Raw genomic sequence first — 26,949 nt, forward strand, 5'->3', positions numbered from 1 at the left:
TCATTCCTCGTCTTGAGCAATAGTTGCTGAATTAAGCCATATTGTATTTCAAAATCAGTCATTTTCTCAAACTCCACCACATATGACTCCATTTCAGGGGGTCGTTAGACTTTGCCTATGCCAGATTCTCAAAACAAGCAAGCTATTTTACCTCTTCTCGACTAGCTCATTCCAATTCAGGCGCCCACCTCATAATGCGGGTATTTTTAAATTTCAATTTAGGCAACCCACATCGGGTTCGGCTCTCCCTTTTATTAAAAAAAAAAATAATAAAAAAAAATCAAAAGTTCTTATTTTGTTCACGAACTACGTCTGGCCTGATTCCTTTGGGATATGTAGGCAATCCAAGGCGGGTTCGGCCCTTCTATTTTAAAATTTTCAATATCTTCGGTTTGTCCAACCGTTTTGGTTCCTATAAGATACATAAGGATTTTTATATAAGATTTTGGTCTTCCCACTGTTTAAATTCATATGTCTTAGAAGCTTGAAACTGGGACAAATTTTGAAATCGGTCAAATCGCTTCCCAAAACTTTCATTATAAGTTCTCACTTTTCAATCGTTTAGAACCAAGTGCCTCCAGGACTTGAAACTGGGACAATTTTTAGAAGTTAGCACAAAAGTGGTCTTAAATGTTTGACGATTCTAAATAAAAGTCCGCCCATATCTTTCTAAAAATGTTGATAAATTCAAATTCGAGTCTTCACAATCATTCTATCTATTAGAGCCACTAAGTATTTCCCTTCGAAGTCATCCAAATCTCGTTATTCTCAAAATACACTTTTATTACTTATAACTGAAACTCCCGGGCAAGGCGAAATATGTGGTGAGGCGTCGAAGAACGTGGACGCGACCGAAACAAGGATCAATTCAAGGGCCAAGTTCCCCGACATGCACAAGTCAACCAATTTTCTTTTAAACTCACAATTTTTTCTTTGATGAGACGGGTTCAATTAACATGAATGTGGTGCATATTTGACTCTTCTTAAAATTTTAATTATGGACATGATCAAAGAATTGACTTTCTTTCAAAGGCAAATATTCTTCAAAGTGAATGCAAGGGTAGCTTGCGCTAAACGGTGGACGTCATGCCGCTCGTCACGAAATTTCGATTGCAACAGTGGACACAAGTTCATCTTCTCAACCAAGGACTGTGAGCATAATTCTTTCGAACCCAGTTATTTACATATTCTTATCACTAACAGTTGTTTTAGCTCGTGGCATTTCTCGATGGATCAAGTACACATAATCGTGGATTTAACTTTCTCCAAAGTGGATACAGACATTGGTCACCTGTTATTGGTTAGAATTCCTCAATCTTGTCATCACTTTGTACCTATTTATTTATTTCAAGTCGCTAACAAGTTCTTTTAGAATGTGGTATTTTAATAAGGTAACAAGATCGAAATTTTGCGTCGTATATTAAATTGTGGGGATAATTATAGATTTAACTCCCGTCACAACGGGACATGGATTAGGATGTGGATATAAACGTGGATACCTTTCTACAATACTATTTTTTAAGTGGACGTGGACTTACATTTTTTTACATTGTGGATATGGACGTGGAAGTAGATTTATATTTGTACATTATAAAAAAAATTGTGGAAGGGGATGTGGATTCATATGAACATTGTGGACGTGGAAGTGGATTTGTTTTTAAAGTTTGTGAAAGTGGAGGTGGATTTATTTTCTGGCACCGTGGAAAGTGGATGTGGATTTATTTTTTGCATTGTGAAAGTGGATGTGGATTTATTTTTTGTACCGTATAATATGGACGTGGAAGTGGATGTGGATTTATTTTTTGTACCATATAATACGGACGTAAAAGTGGATGTGGATTTACATTTTTTGAACCGTGAAATGCGGACGTGGATTTATATTTTTGCACTGTGGAAGTGGACGTGGATTTATTTTTCTGCACTGTGGAAGTGGATGTGGATTTACATTTTTTGTACCGTGAAATGCGGACGTGGATTTATATTTTTGTACTGTGGAAGTGGACGTGGATTTATTTTTCTGCACTGTGGAAGTGGATGTGGATTTACATTTTTGTACCGCGAAATGCGGACGTGGATTTATATTTTTGCACTGTGGAAGTGGACGTGGATTTATTTTTCTGCACTGTGGAAGTGGATGTGGATTTACATTTTTTGTACCGCGAAATACGGACGTGGATTTATATTTTTGCACTGTAGAAGTGGACGTGGATTTATTTTTCTGCACTGTGGAAGTGGATGTGGATTTACATTTTTTGTACCGCGAAATGCGGACGTGGATTTATATTTTTGCACTGTGAAAGTGGACGTGGATTTATTTTTCTACACTGTGGAAGTGGATGTGGATTTACATTTTTTGTACCGTGAAATGCGGACGTGGATTTATTTTTGCACTGTGGAAGTGGACGTAGATTTACTTTTCTACACTGTGGAAGTGGATGTGGATTTACATTTTTGTACCGTGAAATACGGACGTGGAAGTGGATGTGGATTTACATTTTTGTACCGTGAAATACGGACGTGGAAGTGGATGTGGATTTACATTTTTGTATCGTGGAAATGGACGTGGATTTACATTTCAGTTCAGGCGCCCACCTCCGAATGCGGGTATTTTATATTTCAGTTCAGGCACCCACCTCCGAATGCGGGTATTTTATATTTCAGTTCAGGCGCCCACCTCCGAATGCGGGTATTTTATATTTCAGTTCAGGCACCCACCTCCGAATGCGGGTATTTTATATTTCAGTTCAGGCACCCACCCACCTCCGAATGCGGGTATTTTATATTCAAGTTCAGGCACCCACCTCCGAATGCGGGTATCTTATATTTTATTTCAGGCACCCACCTCCGAATGCGGGTATTTTATATTCAAGTTCAGGCACCCACCTCCGAATGCGGGTATCTTATATTTCATTTTCAGGCACCCACCTCCGAATGCGGGTATCTTATATTTTATTTCAGGCACCCACCTCCGAATGCGGGTATTTTATATTTCAGTTCAGGCGCCCACCTCCAAATGCGGGTATTTTATATTTCAGTTCAGGCGCCACCTCCGAATGCGGGTATTTTATATCTCAGTTCAGGCGCCCACCTCCGAATGCGGGTATCTTATATTTCAGTTCAGGCGCCCACCTCCGAATGCGGGTATCTTATATTTCAGTTCAGGCGCCCACCTCCGAATGCGGGTATCTTATATTTCAGTTCAGGCGCCCACCTCCGAATGCGGGTATTTTATATTTCAGTTCAGGCACCCACCTCCGAATGCGGGTATTTTATATTTCAGTTCAGGCACCCACCTCCGAATGCGGGTATCTTATATTTCAGTTCAGGCACCCACCTCAGAATGCGGGTATTTCAAATTCAATTTAGGGGTATTTCAAATTCAATTTTGGATTTAGCTCTCGTTAAAGTGGATCTCAATGTCGACTCAATTGGAAGCCGTAAATTTAATTCATCTCCAAAGTATATTATGGATTCAACTTTCGAAACACGGGTTACAAGTGTAAACTTTTCCAACCCTGTCTTATTTACGCATATATTTCTTTATTGCTAACAATTGTTTTTAGCTGGTGGCTTTGAACAAATATCGAAGTTGGCATCATACATCAAATCGTGGAACTTTTTCTTCGGCAGCGAACTGGGGCAATTTTGTCGGGAAGGATAATCAGACTTCCCGACACGGGTCAAAGATCTACCTCAAACACTCGTCTCTAATTACAAATATTCTCTTGCATTCCAGCAATTCAATTTTCAGAATTCTCAAGTTTCTATCATAATACCCAGTGTTATCATAATTCAACACTGGGACAATATTTTGCAAGTTTCGCGCCAATTGGGGTTCAAGTGTCGTAATTGTCCCAGAACTACACTCGACCTGATTCTCGTACAGCCCGAGATATGTAGGCAACTCAGATACCGGAGTTCGGTCATAATCCTCTCAAATTTCCTTTAGCCGGGACAAAATAGGCTACTGAGTCAACGTTTTTGCCCGACAACTCTTTTCATCATTACCGGGCAAAGAGGGACAAGTGGGGATTGATGGGACACTTTTAGATTGACAAGACAATGTGGATTCTTGAGGAGCAATTCTATTGGCCTCACATGCGGCGGGATGTGGCTCGAATTTGTGGCCAATGCCTTGAATGCCGAAAAGCTAAATCTAGGCTCCAACCCCATGGTGTCACACCCCGATCTTACTAGGGTGTGATGGGCACCCGACCCCATGTCCGGAGCTGAGCGAACCCACTGACTCTTATTACGTGCTTAAATTTTTTTTTTTTGAACCTCTAAATCAAGTATACATAATAAAGCTTACTGAATTATTATTTTGTTGCTTTCAAATCAAATAACATCTGTAACTGTGTAAAACTTATATCATTATACAAACTGACACATCGGCTGGTGGAGCCGCTGACAGACTGACTCCCGATACCCACGACTCTGTCTGCAAAGCCTCTAACATCAATCCAGAAATCCTAGCATACAAGCTCTGACTCAGCAGCACTTCCAGGATCAAGTGGAGTCTACCAACTTCGCTGGAACCTTTTCTATAATAGCTTTTGCTCTCCTGGGTGTACCTGCGCGGCATGAAACGCAGCCCCCGAAGAAGAGGGGTCAGTACGAGCAATGTACTGAGTATGTAAGGCAAGAGTAATAACATAACATCATGGTAAGGAACGTAAAGCATAACATAGGGTAAGAAAATAACCTGTATCTCTGTTTGCCTTAAGGCGGATATCGTGTAAGCTACTTTACCTTTTGAAACAACATATATATATTTACAAGTAAACTGCCCGACCACATAGGTACGGTGTAACGCTGCCTGAACATATCATGAGATAAAAAGTAATCTGTACATCTGAGTGCCCCTTTAGGGCGGATACCATGCATGCTAGCTTTTCTTAAAAAAATATAAATATCTGTAAGTAAACTGCCCGACCATATAGGTACGGTGTAATGCTGCCCGTCCATGTAGGATTGGTGTGTGAGCCCGCGTCCAGGCCTCCTGCGTCCGGGGTAATCATAATCTGCCCACTGCAGTGGTCTGTCTGCCCGGCCGCCCATTGGACGGCGCGGTGTTATACTGCCCGGCCATGTAGGCACGGTGTTATTAAAAAAAACACATAATTAGAAAGCATGCATGAGAGCCCAAGTGAAAGCTACGACTCTATCGGAGTGACGTAAGGTCGGTAACCTCCGACTACATTATGGAGTAACCAGGATCGTCATGTCTCACCTTGAAGGAACGATAATCATAAGGCGAGACTATCAACGGAGAATAGCATTAAAAGAAAACATAGAATGAAATCATGGACATCATAAACTTCAATTCATATGCTTTGAAATCTTTAGAAAATAGGGTCATAACCAAGGAATAGAATTGAAGATCAAGATCTAGTCTGATACTTTCATGCTCATATTGTATCCTTAACTTGAGACTCTTAGTCATGGAATCATTCTTGTCATACTCATCATAGACATTTTCTCTTCCTTAACATCATCGTTACCATTGTCATCATAGAAATATTCTCATTAGAATAGTTATAACACTTATTGTTTGATAAACGGAACAATAAAGAAAATCCGAGAACAATGGGCCCACCTCGGGTCAAATGAGGCGGCGTACACAATTTACGTACGTTACATTTTTATGACGTCACTTGTGAGAGTTTTAAGGTAGTCAGGTCTCATTTGTGCAAGTTCTAGATATTTAGGCAATTGTTCCAACTATTCATGAAATGTCTAATTCAATCCTACTGAATGAAAAAAGGGGCAAATTTAGACGCGGATTCCGGAGAATAGGGTTGTCCCCGAGGCTCGTATCCAATCATATTATGTCTAAGACATGCCAAAGAAGGAAGGGTAAAGCCTTACATACCTTTTTCCGCTCCTTACGCTCCTCCAAATTCAAGTTCCAATTTCTTCAAAATCTACATTTGGTCACATTTACCAAACATTAATTAGGGCATTTAGAAGTTGATTCTTAAAGTAACACTTTGTCTACCGAAATTTCGGCAGCATTTCCCCTGTAAATACACCGTCCCCAAGAATCTATCTTGGCCAATTTCAATCAACAACAATCCGAGAATTCAACCCGGCCAAACCAACAACAATGCTAGCAATTTATTCTAGCAACACTCCAACATTCAATTCAATTCAATTCAACTCAATTCAATTCAACAACCCCAACCTTACAATCTTCCAACTACATCCTTTACTTCTAAATTCATGAGTTATACACTAACAACATTACCTTCCATGCATGCAAGAACATTATGTCCAATTTACATAACCCTCTAAAACAAGTCTCCAACTACTACAACTTTATTAAGATCATTTAGCTTTTATTCGCAACATAAAATCCACAACACAACAACCAAAGTACTAAATAAAATCAATTCACTTGTCTTACACAACCCCACCATTTTCGGCCACAATACCACATACATGGCCACAACTTCAACATGCATGATCTCATGTTCTTCATCCATTTTACATTATGGAATTCACAACACAACAATCAAACTACTAAAATAAAATTAATTCATCATTTCTACACAACAATTACTCCATTCGGCCAACACCATACATACACATACTTCATGAATTTCATTCATTTCCACATGCTACAACATACATAAACATCCATAACATGTAAAAGATCATGAATTCTTACCTTTTCCTCTTATCTTCCTTCTTGGCCAAGATTGTAACTTTCAAGAATTTGTGTTTTTCTTGCTCCAATGAACACTCTACTTTGCTAAGGACCCTTCAATTAGTTGTTTGGCTAGGAGAGAATAATTTTTGGTGAAAAATTATCCAAGGTTTTTGTTGGTGGGGAGGGGGCCGAATAGCCCCTTAGTCTTTCTCCTTCTTTTTATTTTTTTTTGTTGTTGTTCTTGCTTGTCTTGAATTAAAGGGTAAGCTCTCATATATATATATAAGTAATTCCTTAAGCATGTGAGGGGCACATGCCTCTCTCTCAATTTCTCTAGAAATTTCTTTCTTTTTTCTTGAATTTTTTCTAAATTGGTCAAAGAAGACTAATTGTCTTCTTATGCAAGCTTTGACCCCATGTGCTTTTATTATTTACAATTAGCCCCCCACTTAATATGAAATGACCACATGTCTCCCTTTCTTTCTTTTCCTAGAGTTTTCTTCTCTTTTTTCTTGAATTTTTCTTAAAGAAATAAAAGATGACTCATTGTCTTACCATGTACACTTTGATCCATATATTTCCATCACATGGCCAATATGCCCTTTTTGGAACCTTCATGAACTCTTTTTGTAAAATTCCCGTTTTGCCCCTCGACTTTCCTCAATATTACCATTTCGCCCCTAGCCTTCCACATTATTACCATGTACCATTTAGTGAGTTTCTCTTTTTACCCTTAACCTTTCTCAATATTTCCATAACACTAATGTTCATAAATAATATTCATAACCACATGTACGTTAAAATAATTTTTTTGAAAATGGTCTCGCCCTTAACTTTCCACGACAACTTTGAAATATCCAAGCGTACAAAATACGGGTTATAACACATGGCTTGTACACTTCCCTCCCCATCCCTCAACAACCTTGGTTTGACATTTCCATAGACTTTGTGATGGGATTTCCTAGGACAAAAAGGGGGAAGAGATAGCATATTTATTGTTGTTGATCGTTTTTCAAAAATGGCCCATTTCATTGCTTGCCATAAGGTTGATGATGCTCCCCATATTGCTTCCTTGTTTATTGAAAATGTTGTTAAATTGCATGGCATTCCCAAGACAATTGTGAACGATAGGGATCCCAAATTCTTTAGCCATTTTTGGAAAGAATTGTGGGGTAGGCTTAGAACGAAGTTGTTGTTTTCCACCTCTTGCCACCCACAAACCGATGGCCAAACCGAAGTTATCAATAGGACTTTAGGTTCTATGCTTCGGGCCATGGTAAAAGGAAAGATAGCCTCTTGGGAAGACTAATTTCCTTTTATAGAATTTGCATATAATAGAGTTATTCATAGCAATGTCACCCTTTGAGGTGTTGTATGGTTTTAACCCTCTAACCCCCTTGGATCTAACGCCTTTGGCTCAAGATGTGGTATTGAGTATAGATGGTAACAAGAGAGCCGAAGCTATGAAAAAGATCCATGAAAAGACAAGGCTCCAACTTGAAAAGAAGAATCAAAAGGTGGCGAAAGGGCAAACAAAAGGAGAAAAAGGGTGGTCCTTGAACCGGGAGATTGGGTGTGGGTGCACTTCCGAAAATAAAGGTTCCCAAACAAGAGGAAGACAAAGTTAATACCGCGTGGAGATGGTCCCTTTGAAGTCCTTGAGAGGCTTAATGATAATGCCTACAAAATTGATCTCCCTTTGGAATATCAAGTTCACAACACCTTCAACATTTGTGACCTATCTCCCACGGTAATGGAAAGTGATGAGCCATCAAATTTGAGGACAAATTCTCTTCAAGATGGGAAGAATGATGCAAGCCTACTTACCTCAAGGCCATTTACAAGGAGCCAAGCCCGGGAACTACAACACTTGCAAAGCCTATTCATGAAGCGGGAGGCTCTTGAGTATATTTTTTATGAGCACCTTGGATTCCAAGTCCATTTGTTGATGAAGATTGCTTGAGGAGAAGAAAAGGAAATGGAAGTCACCACATTGGCTAAAAGATGAAAAGTTGGCTATTCTTGCAAAGGAGATTTCAAGATTTTGAAGAAAGAAGGATAGCCAAACAAGGCCCTTGTCTCATTAAGGTTGTTTATGTTAGTTTGCTATCTTTTATTTCTAGCATAGTATAAATAATTCTCTTCTTCTTCATGGAAGACTTAGATTATTTTGATGAGTGATATTGAAACTTGTAAACTCTAGAATTGAGTGTTTGAGAGCTTGTTGAAGCTTTTGGTTGTTTGAATTGTTGAGAAGGTGGTTAATTGGGAAATGGGAAATCAATCCCTTTTGGTCTCCTTAAGAATTTGGTGTTTTTGAGTAATCTAATTGAAGGTCTTAACCTTTTATGGTTATGGTTGTCTTTTAGTCTTATTCAATTGTATCAATCTATTTTATCCTTAATTTCTTGTCTTTCCTTTTTATTAGTATATCAGCCACAGACATATTTTTTTAAACGAACTAGATCCGATCCATTAAAAAAATTATCATGTGGCATTAGAAAAATATGTGTACTCAAAAAAATTAGTAGACAAGAAAAATGTCTACTCAAAAAAATTAGTACACTTTTTTTTTTTAAAAAGACACATGAATTTTTTTAATTAAAAAATAAGTCAAATGATTTTTTTTTTTAAATCCCGTTAGCAAAAAGGATATATTTGCGCTATTTGTGTAAGGATAGAATATATTTACACCATTTTGCAATGGCAAAAATATATATACACCACTTTTTAGCAAAGATATATATATTCTATATCGTAAAATTAAGGGTATATTTGCACCTTTGCCCTTAAAAAAAAATAAAAGAGCTCAATCAAACAATTTTTTATGTCGTTCCATTCAAAGCACCTAGCTAAAAGTAAATGAAAGGGCATTTATCCTTTTAGTGGTTCACCACATCTAGAGAACATCTACAGCTACTTTCCTCTCTTACTCAAAACACATACCATTTGCTTGGAATGGATCAACAAGAAAATGTCATTCTTCTCCTCCTCCCATTGCTTCAGCTGGTGATCTAATGTTTAAGTTTTAGCTCAATCACATCATCTGCTTTCTTATCAGCACTATTCACCAACAAAAGCAGCCACATAATTTCTGGGCAAGTCAATCTTAAGAAATCGAGCAGGTTACTTCTAATCAGCTTACACCCAGTTATTTTTTCTTCTCTTGGCTTGTGTTTGAGCTTTTGTGTGTTCTATAATTTTCTCTCAGAAAAATCACTGTGGTTTTTCTTAGTTTTGGGATGAAGAGCCCGTTTGGCTTAGCTTATAAGTTCTTAGTTTTTGAGTGTTTGACTGGCCAGCTTATAAGTCATTTTATACTTAGGAGCCATTTGGACATGATTTCATCTCATGAGATGAAATCGTGAGAAGAAAGCATGAGATGAAATCATGTTTGGACATGCAATTTGAATTTCTTAAGTTGTAGTTTTTTTATAAACATAAAAACGTCACAAGTTATAAAAACTATCAAAATTTTTCCAATTCTTATAAAATCTTACCAAATGAGTAAATTATAGTTCATAATAAAATTAATAGGCAACTAGAAGGCCTTTTTAAAAAATACAACGTCAATTAATCAAACTTTAGTTCAATAAAAAGGAAAATTTAACATGAATAGTAATGTAATTACTCTTTAATATAATTATCCCACATGGTACGAACAATATATCTACCAACTTATGGTTGGTAAATATGATTGATAAATATATCTACCAACTTATGGGTCTTTTTTTACAAAATATAAACATACAGGTCAAATTTTACATTTATATTTTTTGAAATCATGATTTCAAATCCCAAATCATGCCTTTTTGGATGATTTAGGATTTCATCTCATGAGATGAAATCGCATGTCCAAACGCTGATTGCATCTTATGAGATGAAATCGCATGTCCAAACGCCTATTTAAAATAAGTCCAAAATATAAGTTTTTTTTTTTTTTGGCTTAAGCTTATAAGCGGTTTTTTTTAAGCTAAGCCAAACGGGCCCAAAAATAGCAGATGGGTATTTGTAGTTCGTGTTGGCTGGTGCCATTGAACTCTGGTTCTCCTATATTGAGCTCTCAAAAGAAGAGTAAAGGGTCAAAAATGCCACTCTACTCTGGGAAAGAACTAAAAATATCCTCTATTATAAATTTAGATAAAAAGTATCCCTTCCGTCATTAAAGTTTTCATATATACTCCTATCTTAACTGAAATCTCCAATATAACCTGATTTCATTTTTAAATCTCCCTCCATTTAAATTTGACCTAACTAAATAAAAAATGCATACGGATTACCCGCTCTTATGCGTAGTGGCTCTAGATGTAGTACTCATGAATAAGTTGGTCGCATATGCGTTTTTTATTTAGTTGGGTCTGTTTTAAATAGAGCGAATTTAAAAATGAAATCGGATTATGTTGAAGATTTCCGTTAAGATAGGAGTATATTTGAAAACTTTAACGAAGATAGAGGTATATTTTATCTAAATTTATAACGGAAGACATTTTTAGCCCTTCGAGGGACATTTTTGACCCCTTTCCCTCAAAAGAATGTTATACCTCTAATATTGGACTAAACAAAGAAAATCCAACTAATGAATCTTTCATAATGAAATGGGACCCCCTTTTTTATTTGATCCTTCCATAAAGAAATCTTATCTTCAGGTCCGAAAAAAGCCTTCACTAAAAGAGCGATATGCTTGACTAGCATATCTTAGTGTAGTTAATATTATTAGAAAATATGAATAAAGAACACAAGATGAAGGCTTAAAACATTACACTACCACAAAATCACTTTTAGCATTTTGTGACAGTAAGTTAATTGCTGCTAAGTCATTTCCTAAACTCAAATATGACGGACACTAAATTAAATTAATTGCAAGAAATTATAACTCTTTTAGTAGCAGTTGAAAGATATGGCTACTAAAAGATTAATAGAAACCCAACTTTTAGTATTTTATATTCCCCATATCCATTTTCTTCCGTCTAAAAATTAGTGAATTTTAATACACAAACCTAACAAAGTGGCCGGAAAGTCTGACCTAAGGATATGAATAGTTAATTCTGTGTCTCTGTACGTAATTGGTATCTTATTTAATTTGTTCTGATAGATTCTCCTGCGTCAACTTTTTTATTCCATTTTTTTTTTTTACAATTCTACTGTTTGACCACATTTTCACCCACGTGCTTTAAATGAACCCCAGAAGCATGGGAGATTGTAAACAAACAAAAATTAACATTAATGGAAGTTTAATTATTTAATTAGTAATTGTTTCAAGAACTGCTAACAGAAGTTTCCACCAATCCTAAGGCGTGGAATTTGTTTGTTCGTTTTTATATTGCCATTATATAAAAGCAGGTCTATTTTGTTGTCTAATGACAATTAAAAAACAAATTCACCGACCATGGAGCACAACACGCTGAGTTTTTCCTGTCGTCGCTTTAATTAAGGTGGGGAAGAACGAAGAAATTTTACCGTGACCAAAGCACCTGGTTCCATTCATGCTTAATATTTTAATGTGTCTGGTTAAATGATGTTCTCTATAGTCCTAAAATGAAAAATTAGCCATAGATATTTCCTTTAGCAAATTACATCAATCTTGAAGGAGTTAATAATATTGGGGTTTAAGTTATATACCACACCCTTAATTTACCCGATTTTTTTAAAAATGTGGATTTCGTAATCTTAAAAATAAGATTATATTGATCACCCACTAGGCTACTGTGATAGGTAAAAGTGACCTGATAGTATAATATTTTTGTACACTAACAATATATATAACTTAAACTCTTAACATATATGTAGGTTATTTAAGTTCCCACATAATAGGAAGAAAGAGTCCCAAAGAGAACAGAAAAGAAAACGATACTTGTTACCAAAAGTTGCGCTGTGATAGTAATAGTACCGCTCCAAAATTAATTAGAGGTGTCATGTTCAAATCCTGTAAATGTAGAGCCTATCTCCATTCCAACGCAAATCCAAATTAATCAAGCTCTAACACCAAATGGGGAATATATAGAAAAGGAACAAAGGAGCAAAAGAAATTAAAGGAATTCCAAACTCAGGAAAAATATTAATTTTCCTCTAGTATATGTAATTTCAAGAAAGAAAAATGCATACTAAAGTAGAGGCATGTATCACACAATCTCGAAAAGACCTCTTAATTAATTATATATATAGGTAATTAAAAACGTGCCTTTTTTTTATTATTTACGAGGTCTAGGGGCAACAAGGGAAAAGGTAACCTAGAGAAGATCAGGAGGAGAGATCATTCATGCTAAACTTGCTCCAGAAGGTTGATTTGGAGGTCCTTTACAATATCCTCCACAGTTATACAACATCCATTCTCCATCTGCAAGAAGTGCGAACAAAACATATGAACATAAGCTTTTTGCAATAGAGCATACCTTCACCCATTTTTTTTGAGATATTACGAATGATCATTCAACTTTTATTATATTGTACTAAAGTCATAAAACTTATTATTCGAAACAAAAAAATAACTCAACAATGCTTATATAGCACATAAAATAAGAAAGGCTAAAACATGCTAAATTCGGTTAGGTTGTCACATGCACAAAATCATCATATAAGTATAGCTGTGTCAGCAACTCAGCTTACGTATATCTACGTGATGTCATAAATAACACAAAATAAAACTCATTTCGCAACCCAACCTAACACCCGATGTTTTCATCCATGATACATCATGGGTCTTTTATAATTAAGTGGGTCGGAAAATGATGTTTTTATTTTATCTTAAGTAGTGTCAAACAGATAATATGTAAGGTGTGTTGATGAAGCGAGAACTTAATTACTTGTGTACTTTTGTTCAATGAATTACAAAGTCGTTTTGGCCATTTTTTCTTTGTGATATAGTATATATAAGCATAGTTGAGTTATTTTTCTGTTACAAAGAAAAATTGTGACTTTTGGAATAAATTAAAAGTTTGATGACCACTCTTGAAATTAATTCATGCATTTTGGTTTTATATCTCTAGATCTAGTTTGTGTGTGATGTCTAATAAGGTATTAAGTGATAAGTTGAGATCTCAAAAACCTAAACACAGTTGTTCAATGGCAGGTACAAACTAATTAAGCTAATTTATGCCTAGTTGAAGATTAGGAGTGTCAATAAATTAAAGTACCTCAGCAAGAATTGATATTTCAAGGTTGGTCTGACCAAAAGGCATGATCCTAATGTCATGGACTGAAAGATGCAATTGCTCCATTTGGAATAACACTTTTCCCACCATTCCATCTTGTTTGCTGCAATGGATGTTAATAAGTACACTTTTGTCCAAAATCCTTGCCTTAATCTTTGATCCTTCAACTTGGTCCTTGGAGGTAGAGGAATCATTATTTTCGCAGGTGTTTTTCTCTGTCTCTTCAAATAGTTTTACCTGTTCTTGAAGTTCTTTCATGTACTGTATAGTATCTCCAAGGATAGAAGACTTGTCTAACTATAAATAACCAAACAGAAAAAATACAATCATATATCTTGTCTAATGTAATAATTATGATATTCTCCAAGAAACAAGTCGCAAATATTTAGTTTTGTGTATCAAAGGATCTATATATATTGAAGCCTTTTAAGTAACAATTTATTATAAGGGATCGAATCAAATATAAATAGCATCACAAATTCACAACATGTAAATTAAAGAACAAAGGTAAAAAATAAATAAAAAATGCATGACCTACTAATTAGTTCACTTCTAAACTAATTAACGGTAAACACCCACCTGTATTTTAAGAACCCAAACTCTTATTGAAAGTTTTACAAGATCTACTCAATTCACTTTACAAGAAACCGAAAACATATTCTTGTTGAGTTTATAAACCTTGCCGTGAATGCAAAACTTGTAAATTAAAGTCTAGAAAAGTACCAAGTACAAGTTAAGAAAATGTAGCCTTTTCACTATTTTCGCTCCCTTTTTATTTTACTCTGTGTTTTTTTCAGGAGAACAATGGAAATAATAACTATTACTCCATCTGTTCTAATTTATGAACCTATTTGGGTGAGTGTAGAGTTTAAGAAGGAAATAAAGACTTTTGGAATTGTATTCTTAAATATGTCATAACATTTGTGTGGTATAAGACTTTTGGGGCTTGTGTGATTTTAAACATGTCATAATATTGTGTGGGTATTGCTTATTATTAAGAGTAAATTGAGAAGTTTAAATTAAACTTTTTCTAAATTCAAAAAGAAATCATTCTTGTTAAAACAGACTGAGAACAAAAAAAATAATTCATAAATTGAAACATAGCAAAGTACTACTCGTCAACTTAATTCAAGCATATTGGATCGATTATATAAATCTTCAGTGTCCATATCGGTCTATTGAAGCTTAGGAAGATGGAAGATAGAAAAGAAAAAGTTTTGAGTAGGGATGTTTACCTTCTTTAGACCAGGAGCAATCTTTGACAAAGATATGAAAAGCTCGCCCATTTTTTCTCTTGAGCTTGTACAGAACTCCTCTTGTACATGATATTATTATTATTTTTTCCCCCTAATGATTTTTGACACGCATTTTCTTCCAAATGAGAGCTTATCATTACAATATTTTCTTCTTCTTGAGGATTAATCGGTGATGACGAAAACGAAATGAGAAATGCAGAAGAGGAAGAATTAGAGGAAATTAATGGAGATGATAGCGCTTTTTGGGCATTCTCTTCAATATTGGTGTAAGCTGATGGAGTTGATGAATATATATCTTGAGAAAGATTCGGCTTAAGGTCGAAGAATAAGTCATCTTCGTAGTTAAAATTACCAGTATATTCCATGCCCTAAGATAGAAACAAAAGGATATATAGGTCAGAAAATAGAAAACTTGTTAATTAGTACAAGTATTAATGCCTATATTGAGTAAGGTTGCATTTATTGACCTTATTGTGTTATCCTAAAGATAAAGAGTTAATTGAGTATCTCTTTATAATGCTTTGAAACCAAGGTTTAATTTTCTCTTCTAGATTTTTGCGGTCTAAAATGATGTTCTAATTTTTCTGGAGATTAACATTAGCAGAAGAAAGTAAGGTTCAACAAGTTGCAAATGAAAGTACAGATCGGTACAATATTGTAAGAAGAGAGCAGGAAATTAACTTACTTGAAAAGAAGATTTTTGAGTTCTAGTTGCCTTCCACGATAAATTAAAGGCAAGAAACAACAATGTTCAAGAATTGAACACTTATACTTCTCAAGAAAGGTAACCCAAAAGAAGGATTAGGTTTCCATTGAATAGCTCACTAACCCAACTCTTCCCCCCCCCCCCCCCCCCCCCCACCCTCCCAACCACCCCGGAAAAAATAAAACTTGAACGAATATTGATTATTTTTTTCCAAGTATACTATAAAGTAATATACCCCAGCCACGTGTGAAAAGCTGTCATCTTTTCAACCTCGTTAGTTCAATACTTTATTTATCCTTTAACAACTTTCATTTCAATTATTTATCACCTTGAAAAAATAATTTCACTCTCACAATGGGAGGTGTATTACACTCGCGCCGCGTCATTGTCATGTCAAAAATTACTAACCTTTCATTTTTTGTTTTTCTTTTATTATTTTTTCTCTTTCTTCTTCTTTCCCTCCTTTTCTCTTTCTTCTTCTTTCTCCTCAACCCCTCTGCTGCCGCCACACCTCCGCTGCCGCCGACACCGCCATGATTGAACATAGCTTAGTTCATCATCCTCATCACGTCATTGTCATGTCAAAAATTACCAACCCTTCATTTTTTATTTTTCTCTTTCTTCTTTCTCTTCATCCTACCATAACCACCCATAAGAGCAACACCCAGAAGCAACACCAAATTGAAATACATTTATTTCTTCTATGAAGATGACCCATATATATTTATTTTTGCACCTCTACTGCAAAAATCACTGGAAAAAAAAAAAAGATGACCTGAATTTTAGTACTTGTTGATCGAATTGTAATCTTTAACCCACACCCACCACCACCACCACCATCATCACCCCACCAAATTTCATCCCATTCCTTCTCAAATTCGTCCAAATTGGTTATTTAGGTTGTTATTGTTGGCTATTATTATTATTATTATTATTATTATTATTATTAGCAACCCCATTTCTTCCATAATCATTATTCCATAGCTTTATTTTTTAAAGAAAACAAAAATCAAAATCAAGAAACCAAAAAATGGTGAAAATAGTAAGAAAAGAATGATGAGAATATAGAGAGAAAGAGGAATTTGTGAAGAAGAAGAAGAAAGAGGAGGAAGGTGGTGGGGGCGGGGCTGTGGCGTGGGGTGGGGGTTGTGAAGAAGGCGAAGGTGGTGGGGGAGGGGCTGTGGCGTGGGGTGGGGGGCTGTGAAGAAGAAGAAGGTTGTGGGGGCGGGGCTGTGGGGTGGGGTGGGGGGTTGTGAAGAAGAAGATGGTGGTGGGGGCAGGGTTGTGGGGTGAAGAAGAGGGGGCGGGGCTATGGGGTGGGGTGGAGAGGAGCGGGTGGGGGTTGGGAGTGCATTTTGATTTTATTTTTTAATTATATATTTTATTTTTTTTATTTTTTAATTATATAATATATATATATATATCAGCCGGCCCACCTTTTTATATTTTTCACTCTCTTAATTTTATTTTTACTTTTTTTTGCCACGTCAGCATTTGAGGTTGTATTTAATTAAGATGAAAGTTGTTAAGGGGGATAAATAAATATAAGTTAAATTTAGTTGTTAAATTAAGTTTTCGTACTAAATTTAAGGGTCAAATGATGTCTTTTCTCTAAATAAAATGATACATTCCAGTAATAACTCATCATGAACATGAATATAGTCAAAGAGGGCCTCTTCCATTTCCTCCAATTAAACATCTTCCAGAACCCTTTGCTTATTCACATTTTTTTTTTCCCCCTCCCATTTTAGGAGGATTTATAGTGTTTTCACACTTCCCCTCGCTTATTCACATTAAATGGTTATGATCAGGTGCTAATTTTTAACTTATACCCCTTTACACGTCAAAATTTTCAAGTTCATTCACATTTGAAAATGCTCTTTCTGTCTTTTGGGGTGTGTAAAAGGAAGGATAATCTAGAAGGAGGAAATATTTTCCTTTTTACTTTTTTCTTTTCTTATAGAGGAATGCAAACTACTCTATGTTCTTTTTTCATCTTGCTGCAAACAAAAAGGAATAATTTACCTTCCTTAACATCTTTTAAAAAAAAAAAAGATTTACTCATTCATAAAAAAAAATTATCTTTTTTTTTTCCAACTGTGAGGACCGACTAATCCGGAGTTCGCCCCGAGGAAATCCCATTTTAATATTAAAACGTTTTTTTTTTCAAAGATGGCTCCATACCATAAGTTTTTCTCCTTTAAATATGAGTTACCTAAATTTTGAAATGATTTGATTCTATTAAGATAAGATCATATCTTTTCTAATCTCAGATAATGTAACATACTAAATAAATAGCTCCAAGTGTCATTTATTTATTTATTCTGTTTTTTATTTGAAGTCTTAGTTGTACGTACTTTTGCAACGTATAATGCCCTTTCCGTTTTTTTTTTCTACTATTAAGAAGAGCTGGTTGGGGCTCACTTTCTCGTCGTCCTTTTCCAATTTAATAAGAAAAGCCGGTTGGGGCTCACTTTCTCATCGTCCGTTTCCAATTTAATAAAAAACAAAATTGTGGGCCTCATCCATATATATTAAGTCGTCCGTTTCCAATTTAATTAAAAAAAAATTATGGGCCCCATCCATATATATATTAAAAACAACAACTACTATAAAAAAAAAATGTGGGCCCCATAATTCTAATATATATTCGTTCCAATTTAATTAAAAAAAATTGTGAGCCCCATATATATTAAACAACAACTAATATTAAAAAAATAGTGCAAATTAATATGTAAAACAAAAGTGCACCCCGTATTAAAAAATCAAACAATATTCATGTAATTTCCTAAGTATCGCATTAAGTCAATAATGATGGATTCATTGCCATGTGCGTATTCGTAGCAAACACTAATATAATAAAGTTTTAAATACGGAGCACAAACTACAATGTTATATTAATCGTGTTTCGAAAATAGTATCCATATTGACAAAATTAAGCAATATATATATTAAAAAAAAAAAAAAAATTGTGGGCCCCATAATTCTAATATATATATATATATATGCATAAAAATAGTGAAAATTAATAATGTAAAAAAAAAAAGTGCACACCGTATTAAAAAATCAAACAATATTCATGTAATTTCCAAAGTATCTCATTAAGTCAATAATGATGGATTCATTGCCACGTGCGTATTCGTAGCAAACACTAATATAATAAAGTTTTAAATACGGAGCACAAACTACAATATTATATTAATCGTGTTTTGAACATAGTATCCCTTATTGACAAAATCAAGCAATATATTAAAAAAAAAAAAAAAAAGTGAATCCCATATTAAAAAAATAAACAATATCAAAAAAAAAAGTGCAGATTTTGTATTCGTAGCAAACACTAATATAATAAAGTTTTAGATACGAAGCACAAATTACAATGTTATATCAATCGTGTTATATATATATATATATATATATATATATATGCATAAAAATAGTGCAAAGTAATAATATTCAAAAGGGTGGGCCCCATACTAAACAACACCAAACAATATAAAAAATAAAAAAAGTTATATAAAGCATGGGTTTAGACCCATGCTTCGTCGTCTGTTGTCCCTTAAAAAAAAAGGGTGGGCCCCATACTAAATAACATCGAGCAATAAAAAAAAAGGAAGAAAAAAAGTGAAACTCACCATCTCCAAACTCATGGAAAAAAAAAGTGGACCCTATATTATCAAAATCAAGCAATATCAAAAAAAAAAAAAAAAAAAAAAAGTGAACCCCATATTAAAAAAAATATAATGTTAAAAAAAAGTGTTGGCTTTGTATTCGTAGAAAACACTAATATAATAAAGTTTTAGATACGGAGCACAAACTACAATGTTATATTAATCGTGTTATGTATATATATTATATGCATAAAAATAGTACAAACTAATAATGTCAAAAAAAAAAAAAAAAACTGCATCCATAAAGGGTGGACCACATACTAAACAACATCAAGCAATATAAAAAAAAATGGAACCCACCATCTCCAACTCACTGTAAAAAAAAAAAAGTCGACCCCATATTAACAAAATCAAGCAATATCAAAAAAAAAAAAAGAGTGAACCCCATATTAAAAAAAAATAATGTCAAAAAAAAAAGTGCAGACTTTGTATTCGTAGTAAACACTAATATACTAAAGTTTTAGATACGGAGTACAAACTACAATGTTATATTAATAGTGTTTTGAACATAGTATATATATATATATATATATATATATATATATATATATATGTGCATAAAAATAGTGCAAATTAATAGTAGAAAAATATTAATAAATTTGCCGATTTTGTATTCGTAGCAAACATTAATATAATAAAATTTTAGATACGAAGCACAAATTACAATGTTATATTAATCGTGTTTTGAACATAATATATACTCTCTCTCTCTCTCTCTCTCTCTCTCTCTATATATATATATATATATATATATATAATCACTATTCAAAGACAACTACATATACATAGATACACTATAATCTAAAGTGTTGGGCCTGTGCGCAGCACGGGCATAGGCCGTCTAGTAACTATATAGAAGAGCCGGTTTGGCTCCCTTTTTCGTCGTCCGTTCCATTTTTAAAAAAAAAGTGTGGCCCCACCAACCAATATTTTTTTTTAAAAAGTGTGGGCCCCATAATAAATACCAACCAATATAAAAAAAAAGTTTGGGCCCCATAGTAAACACCAACCAATATAAAAAAAAGTGTGGGCCCCATAGTAAACACCAACCAAGAAAAGAAAAAAAAGTGAAATCCGCCATCTCCAAACTCACAGGAAAAAAAAGTATACCCCATATTAACAAAATCAAGCAATATCAAAAAAAAAAAAAAGTGAATCCTATATTAAAAACCAAACAAGGTCAAAAAAAAAAAGTCAATTACCACATGCGTATCAACCCATTAGTGGGAGCAAATGAAATTATTATACAGCAACATACTTAAAATACTTATATATTAAAATAAAATAGAATTTAATTACTTTTTCATTTTTCCTTACTCTAATAAATGTGAAAAGAGATTAATGTCATAAAAGAAAAAATAATATTAAATGGAGATCAAATAATTAATAAGGTGAATTAGTGAAATTCTAATTCTAATTGACGTTTCCTTAAAAAAAATGAGTAATAAGTAAAATGAGTTAAAACAAAATATTTACCAAAAATTAAAAAATAGAAGTTCTTCATTTAAATAGAAAATCAAAATTCTACTTTGTTTCATTTTAAACATGTAAAATTAATATAATAATTTGAATTAGAATTATCCAAATCAAAATTTGATAAAAAATAATAGGTATTGTTTAGGCTCAATCTACATACATTAACAATAGAATATTTTACACCTTTAAAATAATCGAATCAAAATTCAAAGTATCAACTGATGCTTAAATATTGCTATTGTTTTATCTCAAAAAGAGAAAAATAGTTTTCTTTTAAATAAGTCTTCTCTTTTAAAAAATATTAATATTTTTGCCAACTTTGTATTCGTAACAAACACTAATGGAATAAAGTTTTGAATACGGAGCACCCTCTCCAAACTCATAAAAAAAAACAAAAAAAAAAACGCACCCCATATTAAAAAAAAAAAATCAATGTAAAAAAAAAAAACGTGCACCCCATATTTTAAAAAATCAAACAATATTCATGTAATTCCCAAAGTATCCCCATCAAGTCAATAATAGTGGATTCATTGCCACATGCGTATTAACCCATTAGTGAGAGCAAATGAAATTATTGGACAGCAAAAAACATGACCCCATATTATTATTTTTCTTCAAAAGGTTAAGTAGGCAAATACATACAATTTCTTTTCTTTTCTTATATTAACATGAGATCTAATCTAGATATTTAATTGTTATATTTGCTATTCCGCCATGTCATTTATTTGTTATGTTTACTAAAATAAATATACTTAAAATATTTATATTTTAAAATAAGATAGAATTTTATTACTTTTTCATTTTTATTCTTACTCTAATAAATGTTAAAAGAGATTAATATCAAATGAAGATCAAATAATGAATAAGGTAAATTAGTCAAATTATAATTTTAATTCACGTTTCCTTAAAAAACTATGCAAAATACAACATGACAAGTAAAATGAGCTAAACCGAGAATATTTACCAAAAATTTAAAAATAGCATTTCTTCGTTTAAATAGAAAATCAATTTCTAATTTGTTTCGTTTTAAACATGTAAAATTAATTTAATAATTTGAATTAGAATTATCCAAATCAAAATTTGATAAAAAAATAATAAGTATTTTACACCTTTAAATTAATCAAATTAAAATTGAAAGTATCAATTGATGTTTAAATATTGCTATTGTTTTATCTCAAAGAGAGAAAAATAGTTTTCTTTTAAACAAGTCTTCTCTTTTAAAAAGTATTAATAAATTTTCGTAGCAAACACGAATATAATAAAGTTTTAGATACGGAGCACAAACTACAATGTTATATTAATCGTGTTTTGAACATAGTATATATATATATATATATATATATATATATATACACACACACACACAAATACATATATATAGATACACTATAATTTAAAGTGTTGGGCCCGTGCGCCGCACGGGCATAGGCCATCTAGTAAAATAATAATCATGAGGTGGTAGTGTTTAGTGGTAAGGTTGAGTAGGTAATTAATATCTTTATAAAGATTCATCTCCAATTAAATTTACAATAAAACATAATAAGGACAATGAAAAAATCTTAAATTAAGGATTCTATATCTGCTTGAGCACATATGACATAAACACTAGTGTGGTTTGGCCCGGCCCATGCTAAGCTCAGGTCCAAGCTACATTAAAATTTAAATTTGCAATTCTTTTTTACTTTTTATTTTTTATTTTTTTTCTACTCTTGCTTTTTGTGTTGTTTTTGTATCATCATATCAATTATAAAGGTAGACTAATAATTTTTCAATGTTTCTAAGATATTTAATTATATAAAAAAAAATTGTAAGTTAAAAAACAACATTTTTTAGAGTATATTTAGACTTTTTATTTTCATACAAACTAATGCATGATTTTCATACAAACTAATGCATGCATCAAAGCTTTTCTCCCTTTTATTTTACTACATTTTTTGAGATATCTTTACTTATCCAAATTGAGTTTTACCTTACGTTAGATTTCAACTTAATTTTTTTCATTAAACTTATATTGGCTAAACCATTTTTTGGAAGAAAAAAATAATTACGATATTCAAATAATATAAAAAAAATATTTAATGGTACAAATTGTTGTATAATGACATCAATGAAGTTAACTTATAAATAAAGATAGCATTTAAAGTTAAATAATTAAAAGTCTTGATACAATGAAATACTTTAGATGTTTCTTCAGATTAAACCATACAAAAAGGAACTGGAAAGTTAATGAAATTATTTGTTTTTCCTACTTTAATCTTTCCTTTTCTTTAAAAATATTGTAATTTATTTTTCTTAATGAACTGTTATAATTTCTTAAATGTGTATGTAGTTTTAGTGTTTCATGGTTATCTAACTATTTGTCCTTAATTATATACAACATTAATTATATAAAACATTGATTATCTCATCTTTTGTAAAACATTTCAATATAAAAAAAAAAGTGAAAATGATTACTCTCGTTTTCAATTATTATTATTATTATTATTATTATTATTATTATTATTATTATTATTATTATTATTATTATTTGGAGAGCTACAATATTTCTTTAATCACTTTTTTTCAAACAATTTTAGCTATATATGAAAAGTAATTTTAAATTGATAATTAAGCATGTATTAAGGTATATAACTTTTTTACTTGTCCGTAATAAATTTTATAGAAAAAAAAATTAAACAAATTTAATCATTTCCACATAAAAGAACGACAATAAACTTTTGCATCAATTTTTAATTTGGTCGAATTAATAATATTTTGTGGTGTCGCTATCACCCTTCCACACCATCCCTCCTAGAATTTAATTGGTAATTCTTTGGTGAAAGCTTACAAGATAATTAAACCTTCAATTAGGGGTAAAATGGTCAAAAAAAAAATTATGTGAAGACTACAATTTTGAGATCCTCCCTTATATATAATAGTAATTCGAGAAGGCAGCGTAAGGAAATCCTTTAAAAAGTCCTTGCATAAATTATAAATTCGTTCCTCATCTTTGATTTGATACGTATTGAGTTCATCATAGACATTTTACTGTTATAAAATAGTCCCTTAACTATCATTAGCACGCAACTTTCTGCCTACCAAAGCAAAACCCTCCATCTTTGGTTTGTAAAAATCTTTTTATTTATCTATTTTATATTTCTTCATTAATTCGTGGAATTACTACTCAATGATTATTTAGAGTTAGAAGCTTGTAGAACTTGTTCATCAAATTTATTGAAGTTATAGTTTCTCGTATTCATTGTCATAATCATCCAAATTGGAAAGAAGAAGAAGAAGACGACAAATGATATCACATTCTTAAAGGTAATCAAAGGTTACCTAAGTCGTCGTTGCATCTAGAAGCTCAAATCTTTGTCTGGTCAGTGGACTTTTAAAGTTTACAAAAACATAAGTTTTGTCTTTCAAAAAGTTTAGAACGACACAATTAAAAACAGAAAAGAAAAAAATTCTATGGTAATTGCTTTTTCATTTTCTTTCTTTTGAAATACATATGACGTTCTCTCCACCCTTTTCATAACTAGAAAATTCAAATTAGTGTGGATCTCTATGAAACCAAGTTTTATTCCAGGGTTATTTAATAGTAATACACTACATAATACTCCCTCCATACATTTTTAATTGTCATGTATTGACATGACACGCTTATTAATGAGTCAAAAATAGAATGATAATTTTACTATATCACCCCTAATTATTGCTAAGTAATCGTAAAATCAATAAAATATATACTTTAAAAGTTGTGCAACCAATAAAAATTTCTAGAACTTTCCAACTCAATAAATAATAATAATAATAATAATAATAAGGGTAAAATATGTATGAAATAGTAAATTAGCTCTTAATTTTTCAATCTGAACAAATAAAAATAGACAATTATTTTTAGTATCTTGGACAAGAATAAGTAAAAATGAACTAAGGGAGTAATATAATTCTTTTTCCGAGAAATTATTTAGTGACTCATAGTATATTTTTGTACTTCGTGTACAATATCATTGAGGTTGTGATGTGGCGTGAATTTACACCATAATCGATGCTTTTTAACTATAAGTTTTACTTGTTTTTGAGCAAGTCTGTGTTATTTTACGTGGTTTTTGTCATGTTTCAGGTTATATGAGGTCCCTAGAGCCTAAGTGTGGAAAACAAGCAAAAAAGTTGCAAAACTGGGGATAACTGGAAGTTCTGGAAAATTTCGCGGAAAATTACTCTGCGCGATCGCGCCGTGTACTCACGCGATCGCGCCATAGCACGAAATTAATTCCACGCGACCGCGCCGAGACTTCACGCGACCGCGCCCACGCGCTATTTAAATGACACGCGATCGCGTCGACTCAAACCGCGATCGCGATTGAGGGACAGGGGACGCTGACGTCATGAACGCGATCGCGCTGTCTCGTGGCGCGATCGCACTGAAGGAATTATGAGCGTTTTCGACCAGAACCTGGGATTCGCCGATTTCTTCCATTCCAGTTCATATAAATAGAAAACTAGGGCAAATTTTCAGTTCATCTTTTGCCATTTTACAAGCTTGGAGGCTAGGGTTTCTTTCACCTACACCATTGGAGGAGAAGATTGGAGTTGAAGTTCTGGAAAATTTCGCGGAAAATTACTCTGCGCGATCGCGCCGTGTACTCACGCGATCGCGCCATAGCACGAAATTAATTCCACGCGACCGCGCCGAGACTTCACGCGACCGCGCCCACGCGCTATTTAAATGACACGCGATCGCGTCGACTCAAACCGCGATCGCGATTGAGGGACAGGGGACGCTGACGTCATGAACGCGATCGCGCTGTCTCGTGGCGCGATCGCACTGAAGTAATTATGAGCGTTTTCGACCAGAACCTGGGATTCGCCGATTTCTTCCATTCCAGTTCATATAAATAGAAAACTAGGGCAAATTTTCAGTTCATCTTTTGCCATTTTACAAGCTTGGAGGCTAGGGTTTCTTTCACCTACACCATTGGAGGAGAAGATTGGAGTTCTTTAATGAGATAATTCTTAAACCTTTCTTCAATTCCTTGTTTTGTATTGTATATCTAAGTGTGTAGTATTTATTTTCTTCACTTGAATCTCGTTTATGGAAATATTCTATGATTAAAGTGTTGAATGAAACTCTTGTTTTGCTTATGTATTGAATGATTTTTATTTCTATTGAAGTGGGTCTTTGTTGATTTAATTAATCTCGTTCTTGAATGTTTCCAAAGGGATTAGCTAACCCTAGGACTCACCCATTTACTTAGATTGAGCTTGGAAAAGGAAATCTAGGTTGGGAAAGATTAATTAACAAGAATTTGGGTCATTAAACTCATCTAATAACTTGAGCTCGGAAGAGGATAGTTACTTGAGATTAAATTGATTGTGCCTAATATCACACTCTAAGGCTTGGAAAAGCTTAGAGTGAAATTCATTGATTTGGTTGGAAGACTTTCAATGAGATTTGAGAAATCATTATCTATTGACACAAACCCGCTCTTAGTTGTAATATCATAAAATATATTGGATCGTTACTTGAGTGTAATTTCCTTTGTATCCATGCTTGTGGCCATTGATCAATTTACTTGCTTTCTAGGTTAGTTTATATATTTTCGCATTAGTCATAAATTTCTCAAAAACCCAAAATATCATTTATCGTTTGGCAGAGCTTAGTTAGTAAAAATTCCTTACTTTCTTAATCGCCTAGCACATTGTTCCCTGTGGGATCGACCCCGACTCATAGTTGGGTAAATATATTGCATACGACCGTGTACACTTTCTCTTTGAGGAGTGTATTTGGACGTTATCAAAAATGGCGCCGCTGCCGGGGAACAATTTGGCGTATTTGAGTTAGTTTGGGATTTAAGCTTGCTTGCTTTGGTCCAAATTCATAAATATTAGTGTAGTTGTTTTCTTTGCTTGATTTTATTTTTATATAAAAAAAAAATTAAAAAAAAAAAAATATGGCATCATTCCATGAAAATGGGTCGGATGGAAGTTGTTTATACTTTGATGACCCTTGTCCCTATTGTGGAGGACCCCACTCTTGGCAAAATTGTTTAAAGTC

The 26,949-nt window shown here is 33.4% G+C and overlaps 1 protein-coding gene across 1 annotated transcript; it reads right to left on the reverse strand.

Annotated features, from left to right (window-relative positions):
- Positions 1–12,681: 12,681 nt before the first annotated feature.
- On the reverse strand, positions 12,682–15,847 carry LOC132617014 (transcription factor bHLH18-like). Its single transcript, XM_060331883.1, has 3 exons — positions 15,745–15,847; positions 13,786–14,100; positions 12,682–12,989 (listed from the first exon to the last, which is right to left on the reverse strand). The coding sequence occupies exons 2-3, from the start codon at positions 14,059–14,061 to the stop codon at positions 12,915–12,917; spliced, it is 351 nt and encodes a 116-aa protein (XP_060187866.1). The 5' UTR covers positions 14,062–14,100; positions 15,745–15,847; the 3' UTR covers positions 12,682–12,914.
- Positions 15,848–26,949: the final 11,102 nt, after the last annotated feature.

This window comes from Lycium barbarum, chromosome 1, assembly GCF_019175385.1.
Source record: "Lycium barbarum isolate Lr01 chromosome 1, ASM1917538v2, whole genome shotgun sequence".
NCBI classification, from domain to species: domain Eukaryota; kingdom Viridiplantae; phylum Streptophyta; class Magnoliopsida; order Solanales; family Solanaceae; genus Lycium; species Lycium barbarum.